The sequence below is a fragment of the Sceloporus occidentalis genome, unplaced genomic scaffold (assembly GCF_023333645.1).
Source record: "Sceloporus occidentalis isolate IW3139 unplaced genomic scaffold, rSceOcc1.0.p SCAF_2, whole genome shotgun sequence".
NCBI classification, from domain to species: domain Eukaryota; kingdom Metazoa; phylum Chordata; class Lepidosauria; order Squamata; family Phrynosomatidae; genus Sceloporus; species Sceloporus occidentalis.
This window is the reverse complement of record NW_028316982.1, coordinates 268,401,758-268,415,128: the sequence shown is the minus strand read 5'-3', so window position 1 is coordinate 268,415,128 and position 13,371 is coordinate 268,401,758. Positions and strand designations below refer to the sequence as shown.

Sequence of the window (13,371 nt, the reverse complement as noted above, 5' to 3'; positions counted from 1 at the left end):
TTGGACATGCGTCAGAATCAATTCTTCTGAGAAAAAAAACCTCAAAAAATATTATCAGGAACCCATGTTTTTTGCGTTTGCCCCATTGCATCCCAACTGGAATCGATCCAATGAGGATTGGAAGTAGTTCCAAGTGGGAATGAGGGTCATATAGCCCAAATCACATTTCACTTCAAATTGCAGTGGGAACGACCCCATGGTCTCTATTTGAAGACCTCTAGGTACTGCAGTGTGACTCCATGGTCAACTTTCAGCAGAGTCACACTGGAGGAGTTAGAGATTCCTAGAGACAACATACTAATCAAATTTGTGAATAATCAAAGCGGCAAAAGTCAAAGCCACAAATGTGGAGGATCAACTGGAGAAGAGATTGTTAAGAGGTGATATGATAGCCCTGTATATGTATTTGAAGGGATGTCATATTGAGGATACAACAAGCTTGTTTTCTGCTGCTCCGGAGACTAGAACATGAAACAATGGATGCAAACTCCAGAAGAGATTCCAGCTCAATATTAGGAAGAATGTCCTGGCAGAGCTGTTTGATAGTGGAACATACTCCCTCAGAGAGGGGTAGAGTTTCCTTCTTTGAACAGAGACTGGATGGTCATCTGTTGGTCATCTGAGCAGATTGAGGCCACCAGACGATGCTGCCTTGGACCACAATTCGGTCATTTTGATTATGTGCAAGCATTGGCAGGATGACCTCAGCTCATGAGCAAAGCTTGCTGGAGGTTCCCTTCAATTTTGGTAAAAGGAGATGGAGGTTTTCCAAAAGAGGAGAGTCCACTACTGAAAAGAATATTTCTTGAAAACATTTTGCCTAACATTCCTAAGTCGGTTTGTCTTTTCCAATTCCCTTTTCTTTGTTCTTTTATTCTGTCTGTTCTCTCTCCTTGAAATTATTTGGGAAAGAAGAGAGGAGTAACCATTACTAAAACAAGGTGTCAAAATTATACATGGAATTGTAGAGTGAACATAATAGAAGGCATAAATGAGATAGACTTGGTAATAAAACAAGATATAATACCCTAGAATGGGCAGTTTAAGAAAGTAATGAGTATGGTGTGATTGTTAGGTTGTTTGTAAATACAGGAATGCTGCATATGTGTGTTTGATAGAAAAGAGGCAAATTGTACATTGTGATTTTTTATATAATCTTTTATGTATAAAATTATATATATATATATATATATGAGAATCCAAATGGTCTGACCTGATGAGGTATGCGAGGCACACGCCAAAGAGCAGCAGAGAGAGAGGAGGGAGCAACACCAAGATCACCATCGGTGGGTCCGAACCTAGGGGAGAAAGAGGGACACAAGGATGAAGGGAGGCCAAGCTCGGCACAAACATCACTAGAACTTGGAATCAGTGAAATAAAACAAGGTCCAAAATCCACAAAAGTGTGATACTTTTATTGGCAAGCTAAAACACACAAAACACATCATGCATGCTTTCAAAGCTCCACTAGCTTCTTCATCAGACCAACGATGTTTTAAAAAAACAGTACTAGAGGAAGAAAGGTGTGACGGTGTTGGAGTCACAGGCCTACATTTTGTATGGATGTTGGCTCTGCTGCTGTAGTTCAGTTGGTTTGGAAGGATCTCATTGGTCTAGAGGGATCTCAACCTACATTGTTGATTTTGGATTTCTCTGTTCCTTCTGAGTTTAGCTGAAAGTCTGCACAGATAGTAAATTCTATCAGAGATAGAATAGGGATTTCCCCAGTTGGGCACTGTCCCTATTGTCATGAAGAGCATTTCAGGTGGCTTGGTCTTGAAAGGGCAATCAAGAATCATTAACTTTATAAAAGACCTGCTCCTGATGGTTTGATGAAGTGAGTTGCTACATTTCCTTCTATTTCTAGACTGGCCTTGGAGATGCAGTTATGGAAAACACTGTGATGAATGCCTGAACTTAAGAATTGACCACTGCACTGCAGTGCACTATACTTGGGCTAACGGCTTCCTTGTCAGTGGGAAAGTGAATCCACTCCATGTTTTAAACCAGACTTGGACAGAGCTTTCCAAGGTGCTGAACCCTACTCCTATAGTGATGCAGCACCTTGGAGAGCTCCATTAAAGCCTGCCAAAAAACTTAAATGAATTTACTATTCCATCAACATGGGAGTTTCCAGCCATTACTGCTGCATTGTTGATTTTTGGAATTAAACTATTGGCCCAGTTAGTCCAAGGCTGGCTATTCTGACCAGTTGCAGCTCTCCTGGGTCTTAAGCAGAACTCTTTTCCCCCCTCCCCACTTGCATTGTGGGATTCTAGCATTGCCAAGGACTAAATCCAGGGGCATCACTAAAGGGTGCAGGGTGTATGGACTGCACCAAGAGACACCCTAAGGGGAGGGTGACACCACTACTTCCCAGACATCTGTCTTTTCCCAGAAATAGGATGCAGCATTCACCAGCATCCCTTTTAAAGAATGGTGTGAGTGAAAGGAGTCTCGGTGGAAGGAGATAGGAGAAGCCTCGGTTTTATTAAAACAATTAAAATATTAAAATTAAAATTCATTTTTAATTTTTTTAAAAAATTATAGTTGGCCCTCCATTTTCACGAGGGATCCGTTCCAGACCACCAACACCCATGAAAATGGAGGCTCATGCATATTCATGCACACATGCCATTGAAAATAGTGGAGGTCACCCCTCTGCAGATATTCAAGGCCATGGATCTCAAATCCGTGAGTTAGGAGGGGTGACTGTATTCCTTTTAAATTTTCTTTTAAAACATCACATCTTGCCAAATTTTCACTTGAACCACGTGAAACTATGTACACATAAATACAGTTAGGTTGTACATTTGATATTGTAATTTAAAACTATAGTTTTAATTTTGCTAGTTGCATATGTCACAACAGTTGCCATTACATTCAGTGACATATGAGAATTAGGATTTATGAATAACATCAGTGTAAAAAAAAAATATTACGAAGGATTCGGCATGGTGTGTGGTAGTGGGTCAATGAAGGGGGGTACCACCCTGAGTTCCCGCACCAGATGATGCCAACCCTAGTGATGCCACTGACTGAATCTGGGCTCTTCTTCATGCAAAGCATATGCCCTTACCGCTAGGCACCACTTCCTCCTTGTGTGCCAATGAGATGGAAACGGAAGCAACAAAGTCAATTCCAAACAAGATGCCTCAGAGTCATTAATTCCTCCCAGAGGGTTCGTGAAATACCCACTGGAGGGGCTTTGGCTCAGCCATCTCTGTGGCTTGGTGGAACTCAAATCATATTAAGTGATTCTTTGTTCTTCTCTTTCTTGCTGAGATAAGCTCAGAGTTTTCTCCAGGGGTTGTTCTAATTGGCAGAGAGCAGCATTAATCCGACACTACACAAAGCTTAGGGCCCGCCAGAGTTAACCTTTTCAGTGGTGCTGAGATACACCAATTTGCAACTGAGGATAGCATGAAGAAACAAATACCTTAGAGACTTTAAAAACCTTTTCGTTTCTTTTTTTTCCCCATGGCTTGTCACAAGGAAGACAAGAAGGCCTAAATCATTCTGTTCATCTGGAATATAGTAGACCAAGGCCTGCTACAGACTGCCAAAATAAAGCTGCTTCGGGTCTCTTTGGAGGTATGCTATTTAAATGATGCATGGGTCCTAAGAATCCGGAGGTCGCGCCAAAGCCACACTCCATTCCTAAGCACTGGAGTGCAGCTTTGGTGCAGCTTCCAGATTCTTAGGGAGCATGCATCATTTAAACAGCATACCTCCAAAGAGACCCGAAGCAGCTTTATTTTGGCAGTCTGTAACAGGCCCAAGTGAATCAAATGGATTTACTTAGGTGTTTGTAAAGGATTTTACTAACCAGATTTACTTAGTGGTAGAATTCAAAGATATAGCCATGCTAGTCTGTAGAATCAGTACGTAGAGAGATCTTGTAGCACCTTTGAGACTAAATGAAAGAAATTGGCAGCCTGAGCTTTCGTAGACGTCAGTCTACTTCCTCAGATACATTTCAATGCACCTGAGGAAGTAGACTGAAGTTTATGAAAGTTCATGCTGCCAACTTCTTTTTTTCAATTAGCTTCAAAGGTGCTACAAGATCTCTCTACATACAGATTTACTTAGGTGTTGGTTAGTAACCTGAGTTACTTAGGTGCTAGTAAAGGATTTTACTAACTGTAGTTACTTAGGTGGTAAGGGCCAGTATCATGTAGTGGTCTGAGTGTTAGATTAGGACACTGGGAGACCAGGGTTCAAAACCTGGTTCAACCATGAAAACCCACTGGGTGACCTTGAGCAAGTCACAGTCTCTCAGCCTCAGAGAGTAGCAATGGCAAACCCCCTCTGAATAATAATAATAATAAATAAATAAAATTTTTATTTATACCCCGCCCTTCCAAATGATCAGGGCGGCTAACAAAATGCACCAAAGTGCAAACAAGATACAAAATTAAAAACACACATTAACAACAACAACAATCCTTAAAAACAATAAAAAACCCCTAAGCCCAACCTCACGGCCACGAGAGAGGAGGGAGGCCCACAGGATGTTTAGTCGGGGAATGCCTGATTAAATAGGAAGGTTTTTAAGCCCTTCCTAAATTGGGCCAGGGTGGTAGATGAGCGGAGCTCCGTGGGCAACGTATTCCAGAGGGCTGGGGCAGCTGTGGAAAAGGATCTTCTGGCAGTAGCAGCCAACCTAGCCCCAGGCACCTTTAGGAGTTGCTGCCCAGATGTTCTGAGGGTGCGAGGCGGAATGTACGGGGAGAGGCGGTCCTCCAGGAATCCTGGGCCCAAGCCATTTAGGGCTTTATAGGTGATAACCAACGCCTTATATTGCGCTCGGAAGCGAATGGGCAGCCAATGGAGATCTTTAAGCACGGGTGTTATATGGCTGGTCCTGGAAGCACCAGTGACCAGTCGTGCTGCCATGTTCTGCACCAGTTGCAGCTTCCGAGTTTGGTATAAGGGTTGCCCCATGTAGAGTACGTTACAGAAATCCAGTCTCGAAGTTACCAGAGCATGTACAACAGTTTCAAGGTCCCTCTGAGCCAGGTATGGGCGCAGCTGGCGAATCAGCCGAAGCTGATAACAGGTACTCTTGACCGTCGCATTCACCTGAGCAGTCAGGTGAAGGGAAGAGTCAAGAAGCACCCCCAGACTGCGCACGGAGTCCTTCACGGGGAGCGTGACCCCATTCAGGACAGGTGGAACCACCGTCATTCCTGGTCCAGGGGAACCTATCACTAGTACCTCCGTTTTTTCTGGATTAAGCTTGAGTCGGTTTTCCCTCATCCAGCCCATTACTGACTCCAGACAGGCCACGAGAGGAGAGACGCCATCCCTGGTCACTGCATCAGTCGGAGACATAGAGAAAATAATTTGGGTGTCATCAGCGTACTGATAACCCCGCGCCCCATATCTCCGGATGATCTCTCCCAGCGGTTTCATGTAAATGTTAAATAGCATGGGGGACAAAATGGCTCCTTGAGGGACCCCAGTATTAAGGGCCCGCTCGCTGGAGCACACGTCCCCCAGCTGCACCATCTGGGACCTCCCAGAGAGGTAGGAGCGGAACCACTGGAGCGCAGTGCCCCCGACTCCCACCTCAGCCAGGCGCCCCAGAAGGATACCATGGTCTATGGTATCGAAAGCCGCTGAGATGTCCAAGAGCACCAACAGGGACACGCTCCCCCTGTCAATGCCCAGACGGAGATCATCGACCAAGGCGACCATGGCCGTCTCAACCCCGTGACCCGCTCGGAAGCCAGTTTGAAATGGGTCCAGATAATCCGTTTCATCCAAGACCGCCTGAAGCTGGATCGCAACCGCCCTCTCAATCACCTTCCCCAAAAATGGAAGCAGCGACACCGGCCGATAATTATTATGAACCAGGGGGTCAAGGGAGGGCTTTTTTAGGATCGGTCTCACTATGGCCAATTTAAGATCCGATGGGAAACGCCCATCCCTGAAAGATGTATTAATTATCCGGCGTAACAAGAATGTCACCGCCGGTCCCCCCTGGGCCGCTAACCATGAGGGACAGGGATCAAGAGAGCAGGTTGTTTTCCGAACACTTCCGAGGATCTTGTCCACATCCTCGGTACTAACCGACTCAAACTGATCCAGTATAATATAGTCCACGGAGGCTCTGGACGCTTCTACCCTAGGTTCTGCCATAATGTCGGCGTTCAGACCTTCGCTTATACGAGAAGTTTTATCCACGAAAAAGTCGTTAAACAAGTCGCAGCAGGCCTTAGAGGGTTCAAGGATCTGGTTCAGGGCGGGAGGGAGCTGAGTTAGCTCCCTGACCACCCTGAACAACTCTGCTGGACGCGACTCCGCGGACGCAATACGAGCACCATAGAACGAATTCTTTGTTGCTCGTATTGCCTCTCCGTAGTCCTCTAACAATCGGTCTAGGAGAGTCTTGTCGCTTAAGCGACAAGACTTGACAAGACTTGACAAGAAACTTGCCAAGAAAAACCCTTATGTCAGAAACAACTGGAAGGCACACAGCAATGACAACAGTTACTTTGGTGGTAGTAAAGGCTTTTACTACCTGGAATTATTTGTCTTAGTTACTAATTTGATTTATTAAGTGCTAGTAAAGGATTCTACAAACTGCATTTACTTAGGCCCAATACAGACAGCCAAAAACGCTGTCCTGAGGCCAATTTTAGGGCTCCGGAGGGCTGGGCATCCATACACGCCCAGCCCTTCTAGCGGAGCCCGTGCGCCATCTTGCTGGTGCCCTGCCCATACGGGGGGGGGGGGGGCGCGATGATGATGCACAGGCATCCCCACGCCCAAACGGCGCTCACCAGAAGCATCATCGTCAATGTGCACAGGCGCCATTATGGCTCTCCTAAAAAGAAGCCTCTCTAGGTGGCTTCTATTTAGGGCACATGTTGGTGTCGCATTGTGGGGTTGACACAGCACCGACGAGGGGCAAAAATGGGCACCATGGAGCTGCCCATCTGTCTCCCCCCTTAGTTACTTAAAGACTTTTACTAACTGGAATTATTTAAGTGTTAGTTGCTAACTGGATTACTAACTAGATATACATAGGTGTTAGTAAAACATTTTACAAAATAGATTTACTAAGATGTTAGAAAAGGATTTTACTAACTAGATTTACTCAAGTATTAGTTACTAACTGGATTTAATGAGTTGTTAGTAAAGGATATTACCAACTGGATTTACTTAGCTGTTAGTTACTAACTGGAGTTACTTAGGTGTTAGTTAGTGTTGTTTCAGCATTAACTGAGCATTAACTGAGATTAATCGACAGGTTTCCAGCACATGTTTTTATTTATTTATTGGTGGTGGGATTGCTACATTTCAATCCCATGTTTCCTTTGAGGAGTTCAAGGTGGCACAGGTTGCTCTCTTGCTCCACATTTTATCCTCACAGCAAACCACCCGGTGAGGTAGGCAGTAGAGGTTTGAAACACTCTGCTCCCATTCCCACTACATAATAAACCAGTTTGCAACTGCAAACAGGTCAGCGGTTTGAGCACCATGTGATGGAGTGAACTTCCATCACTAGTCCCAGCTTCTGCCAGCCTAGCAGTTCAAAAGCATATAAAAGTGAATTCCCAGGCATTGCATAATTGTCACTTGCTTTTTGTTGTTCTTTTGTTGTCTGTTTTATTGAATCATTTCCTGTATTGCTATGTATTTTATATGTATTATCCTACTTGAGAGGCCCCTTCCCCACCACCACGCTCTTTGTGTCGTGTCTTTTTAAATTGTAAGCCTGAGGGCAGGGAACCGTCCAATTAAAAAGATTGTATGTACAGCGCTGTGTAAATTTACAGCGCTTTATAAATAAAGGTTAACAACAACAACAACAACAACAACAACAACAATAATAAGTAGTACAGTGGACCCTTGTTATACACTGGGGTTTGGTTCCAAGATCTCCCGTGTACAACAAAATCCGTGCATGCTCACGTCCCATTGAATATAAAGACATAGCAAAATGGTGTCCCTTATAAAAAATGGAAAATCAAGGTAAATTTATACTTTTTTGGAACATTTTCAAACCGTGTATGCTTAAATCCGTGTATAAAAAATCTGTGTATAAGAAGGGCCAACTGTAGATAAATAGGTACCACTTTGGTGGGAAGATAGCAGTGGAAATTTGTAATTTGTTCTGGCACCAGAGCGCTCTGACAGGGAAGGTTAAGTATCTCACAAAACTACAAATCCTAGAATTCCATAGTATGGAGCCATGGTAGTTAAAGTGGCGTCAAGCTGCTTTATTTCTGTAGTGTGGCAGCAGGCCTACAAGTTCATGTCATGCATCTAAAGAAGGAGTCCAAATCAACAAAAGCTTATGTTACAACTTCTTTCACACAGTACTTCTCAAAGGTGCTACAAGATCCCTTTGCATACTGGTATTCCAGTCCAACACAGCTATGTTTCTGCATTCTAGAATTTGTAGTCCCCAAAAAGCCTGGGGAGCAGTGTGTGTGTATGTGGGGGGGGGGGGGGGGAATTGACCTTGCTCTTATGCAATATTAGTGGCTCATCCTTGCTTTAACTGCTATGCACAACAGAAATGTACAGTGCTAGCAACAAGTTACCTCTTATACAGAGAACAGCTGGATCAAACCAACAGCTGGAATCCGCTGGGAGGGGGTTTCCTCCGGGGAAGTGGATCCCTCTTCCCAGGGGCTGGAGCAATCCGGAAGAGGTTACTAGCAAATATGTGGGGAGAAGGCGATTCCCTTTGCCATCGGTGTCCAGGATAACATATTTGGCCAGCGACTTTCCTTTGCTGTCCATTTGGACCCTGCGGCTAAAACTGGCAAAGTCAAGGTTTTTGACATGCTGGCTCAATGTTGTCCCTGAGAATTCAGAGGTTTCGTACTGTCGTGCCTTGGAAAATGCTTTTGCAACCAGGTAAATCGCATCATAGATTGTGCCAAAGAGCGGAGAGACCTGAAAAAAAGACCATTGGGTTTTGAATTGAGGCAGGAAAGTTACTTTTGGGGGACTACAAATTCTAGAACACAGAGACGCGGCTGTTTTGGGCTGGAATACCAGTATGCAAAGGGATCTTGTAGCACCTTTGAGAAGCACTGTGTGAAAGAAATTGTAGCATAAGCTTTCATTTACTTGGTCTCCATCTTTAGATGTATGACGTGAACTTGTAGGCCTGCTGACACACTGCAGAAATAAAGCAGCTTGACACCACTTTAACTGCCATGGCTCCATACTATGGAATTCATATACATAATGAAATATCTTGGAGATGAGACACAAGTCTAAACACTGAAATGCACTTAAGTTTCATATACACCTTATACACATAGCCTGAAGGTAATTTTACACATAATATTTTGAATAAATTTGTGTATGAAACAAAGTTTGGGTATGCTCAACACATCAGAAAGCAAATGTGCCACTATCGCAGCAACTCAGGTGGGCAATTTTGGATTTTGGAATATTTTGGATCTTGGAATTCCAGTCTAGGGATACTCACCTTGTACTTATAATAGGATTTATGTGAAAAGGTTACACTTGGGGAATTCCATGTATGCAGGTATAGTTTGACTATATCCATTGTGCAATGACCCAAAATAGTACAACCACATGTGTAAGGACAGGGATTCCAACACCCATCAGCCCTAGGCAACATTACCAATGACTGAAGTACAGTAAAAGTCACAATCTAGCAACTTCTAGACATGTTGAATTTTCAGCCATGGATTACGATCTCATCATCAGTATGTCAAGAGTTCTAAATACGTAGTGAAGGACTTCTACTGTCAGTAATGCTCACCTGTTGTGGTTCTAGATCTAGTGCTATTTCACCCCGTTGTTTTGCAGCTTGGAATGCCTCGTAAAAGGTTCTGTCTCCAGATTGTAAAGTAATGGTCAGCACAGCATCATAAGCTTCCCGGAAGGTGCGGTCATTTTCAAGAATAAAGTACGAATGGTTTTCGTATGGAAGGCTGTAGAAGAGAGTGTCGTATGGGACAAAGACATATCTGCCATCTGCTAGCCCCATTTCTTGAGTTTTGGTTAGGAAGGTAGCTTGGTCTTCACCTCCAATAAGGGCAGAATGCATGCAGAGGATGAGAACTGAAATAAGAGAAGACAGAAAGCTATTTCTTCTGCAAAACAATGCACCTTTTTGATGACAGCATCAAATTGATGATAGATAAATTGAGGAACAAGAAAAAAATGCATATTCTCCAACATTTGACAGACAGAATAAGGACATGTGTGGCCAAGCAAAAACAGTTTGTGGTCAAAATGGCAAAAGTTGTTAATAAGGAAGAAGACACAAGCTAGGGGATGCTGCAGCTGTTTGCTATTGCCTGAGCCTCCTGGGAAGGACAAGATTCTGCCCTCTCTTCTTCATCATTTATGGAATTAATGGAGTTCATTGAACTCAGTGGGACCTGCTTCCATACCTGCCAGCATTTCACAGATCAAAAATAGGAAACGTGTGGCTAAGCAATATTGGCGTGTGATCAGCATGGCAAAAGGATTAATGAAGAAGAACACTCTAGAAGAGGCTGTAGTGTTTTGCTTTTGCCTGAGCCTTCTAGGAAAGGCAAGATCCTGCCCTCTCTTCTTCATCCTTTACTGAGTTGAGCACAAACTACTTTACATTTTATACTCCATTTGCAGCAATTGAAGTAAAATGAGGACAAAGTAAAGTGGGAGGAAAGGAGAGAAAGTGGGACACTTTAAAAGCAGCTGAAAAAGAGGGATGGCAGATTATTAATCAGAACTGTCCCAGCCAAATAGGGACAGTTGGAGTGTATGGAAATAGTGTACAAGTCAAGTTCCCACCTTTTATCACAGTATTTAAGGATGGTATACAAATAAAGTACATGTTGTTATATGCTATCAAGTCAGCTATGGACTTTACCACCTGAGGTTAGAAAAAGGCAATTTTAACAAGATAAAATTGTCTTTGGCTAGTATTTATCTCATGACGTGATGTCTGCCCTACTGCTTCTTTGCGTTCCATTTGTTTCTGTACTGCACCTTTTCATTGATGGGCAAAACCCATCAATAGGCTTCCAATCTTGCTGCTTTTTCATGACTGCCTTTGTGCGATAGGTCTCACCCATTGCAGTTCCACTTCTCAGGCAGTCACATGGTTGGAGTGGGCATGATCCTGTTCCTATCCCCCTCTATGTCTTGCAGTAATTGTGGCCACCAACAACTTCCTGAAGTCGGCTGCTGTGTGCACATTCACACAGCAACTGGCTTCAGGAGGCAGTTGGTTACTGTTATGATTTGAAACACACACCTGCCCCCAGCAAGCATAAAGTTGTTTTGTGAATGTGCACAAACAGCCAATGCTTTGGGAGGAAGGGGAAAACCAGTACTCATGACTGCCAACACCTTCCTGAATCAGTGGCATCACTGAGGTTGGTGTCACCAGCTGTGGGGGGTGCAAACTGTCTTGCCCTTCCCTCCGGCTACTCAGACTAATGCTGAGCAGGGTGGCACTGCAGACACTGGAGCTCTCATTCAGGATCTAGTGTAGCTGCTCTCTAAGCAGCAGTACCAGACTCTGAAGGCAGCCCTGGGAGAAAGGTCTTCAGGGTCTGGTGCGGCTGCTCACACCGGACCCTGAAGGTACCACCACTACTGACTGCAGCCTCCAGAGTCCTGTTTAGGGTGTGGTGCGGCTGCTGAGCAAATGGGAAAGGAAGACAATACTCTTTCTTGGTAGCCCAGTAATCATGCCAGTCCCACCAGGTGTACCACTCACCGAGTGACACCCTTATCATCCACACACACCTGGCACACCCTTGCGATGCCTCTGTCCTGAAGCTAGACGATAGCGTTTGACAGTTTGGAAAGCAGATTATGTGAACACGGATAGTGTTATCATGGGGGAAAATGCAATAAGAAATCATGCCAAACTGATATACTTACATTCTTAAACAAGCGCGATTGTGGTGACAGGCTGGTATGATAAAGTCCTTTGACTTAAGGCAGGCCTCTGAATTCAAGATCTCTGAAAGATCCTATTATTAATAGCTCTGCTCAGATGTTGAAAACTCAGAGGACCCACGGCTTTTTTGGTTGAATCAATTTAAAGAAAAAACAGTTTGGAACAAAGTAGAAATGGAAAACAGTAAGGAATAGTTTACACAGTTGGAGAGCATGTTAAATCTTTGGAACACTGAAAACTAATTAAAACAATCGAAAGCCATGCACCTGAACAGATTTGAAGAAAGTCACCCATGGGGGTACTAGGTGAATATAGATTGGTTTGGGCAAAATCACAAGAACACAGGAAGGTGATTAATACAAATGCAGACCTCTGGTCTATATTGCCAATGACTGTCAATATCAGGGATGGGTAATGTCCCGAGATTCAGAGGGCACACTTACTCCCCAGGGGCGTTGGAGACTGTTGTCCCATTCTGCCATGACATCCTTCTTTCTTTCTTTCTTTCTTTCTTTCTTATCTTTTTTTAAAACATGGGAGATTATCAGACAGGGGATGAAACATCCTTGTCCCGTCCTTTTCCCATTCTTATAGCACGATCACAAAAGGTTTTTCAAATGATGTGCTTATCCAGACATTATCCCATCCAGAAAACGAAATTGACTGTTACTGAGTGAAAGACTTTCAAATGACACTGCACAGATCCTGTCATTGTCCCGTCGTTGAAGTAGCATTGCCTGGCATTTTGCATTAATGGGAGTTCACATTAATGCGATGCCACTTCAGTGATGGGGCAATAATAATAATAATAATAATAATAATAATAATAATTTATTTATTTATAGCCCACCCAGTCACAAGGAATCCGGGCCGGTTACAGCAATAAAAATACAGGGAATACAATAAAATAAAATACAATAAGATAAGATAAAAGACAGTGACGTACGTCACTGAATTTACAGCTCGACCTGATGGAACTGGGCCTGTCTTTCAATAGCGCTGAGATCTGAAAGCATTTTGCAAGATCACAGTCAAAGATGGGATAAGGACAGGGGAGCGATACCATCCTTTTCCCATCCCCATGTGATAATCTCCATGCTCTTTTAGGGGATGGCATAGGAGGAGAAGAGTTTGCTGTGTAATCTCCACCAAGCTGTTTTTGGTCCAGGAAAGACCTTTTCCTCTCTCAAAACAAGAAGTGGGTGGAAGTTTTGAAAATGCGTCAACTAGGCTTCAGATAACCAAACAGTCCTTTTTTTGGGAGGGGGGGGGGCTGCTGAAAACATAATAAAATTACCCTCCAACATCTGAGGTTTTCAAGGGATGCTGTGACCATTTGTGGAGGATATAGAAGGAAGAAGGAACCTGTATAAATGATACCAAGGCTTGGGAACAGGGCTGTAAATGGGAATGGATCGTGACAGACAGCTTCTTGAATCTTGTCCCTACCCTACACATTTAGAGCA

At 43.8% G+C, this 13,371-nt stretch overlaps 1 protein-coding gene across 2 annotated transcripts in view; it reads right to left on the bottom strand.

The window, feature by feature from the left end:
- Positions 1 to 11,123, bottom strand: part of LOC149320136 (retinal guanylyl cyclase 2-like) — a 44,350-nt gene extending 33,227 nt beyond the window's left edge. For both annotated transcript variants that reach the window (XM_089513001.1, XM_089513002.1), the window contains exons 1-4: positions 10,984 to 11,123; positions 9,764 to 10,065; positions 8,562 to 8,919; positions 1,214 to 1,298 (exon numbers count right to left, since the gene is read on the bottom strand). In XM_089513001.1, the coding sequence (XP_089369127.1) occupies positions 1,214 to 1,298; positions 8,562 to 8,919; positions 9,764 to 10,051 (731 nt within the window). In that variant the 5' untranslated portion in view covers positions 10,052 to 10,065; positions 10,984 to 11,123. The remainder of the gene's footprint in view (positions 1 to 1,213; positions 1,299 to 8,561; positions 8,920 to 9,763; positions 10,066 to 10,983) is intronic.
- Between the last annotated feature and the right edge of the window lie 2,248 nt (positions 11,124 to 13,371).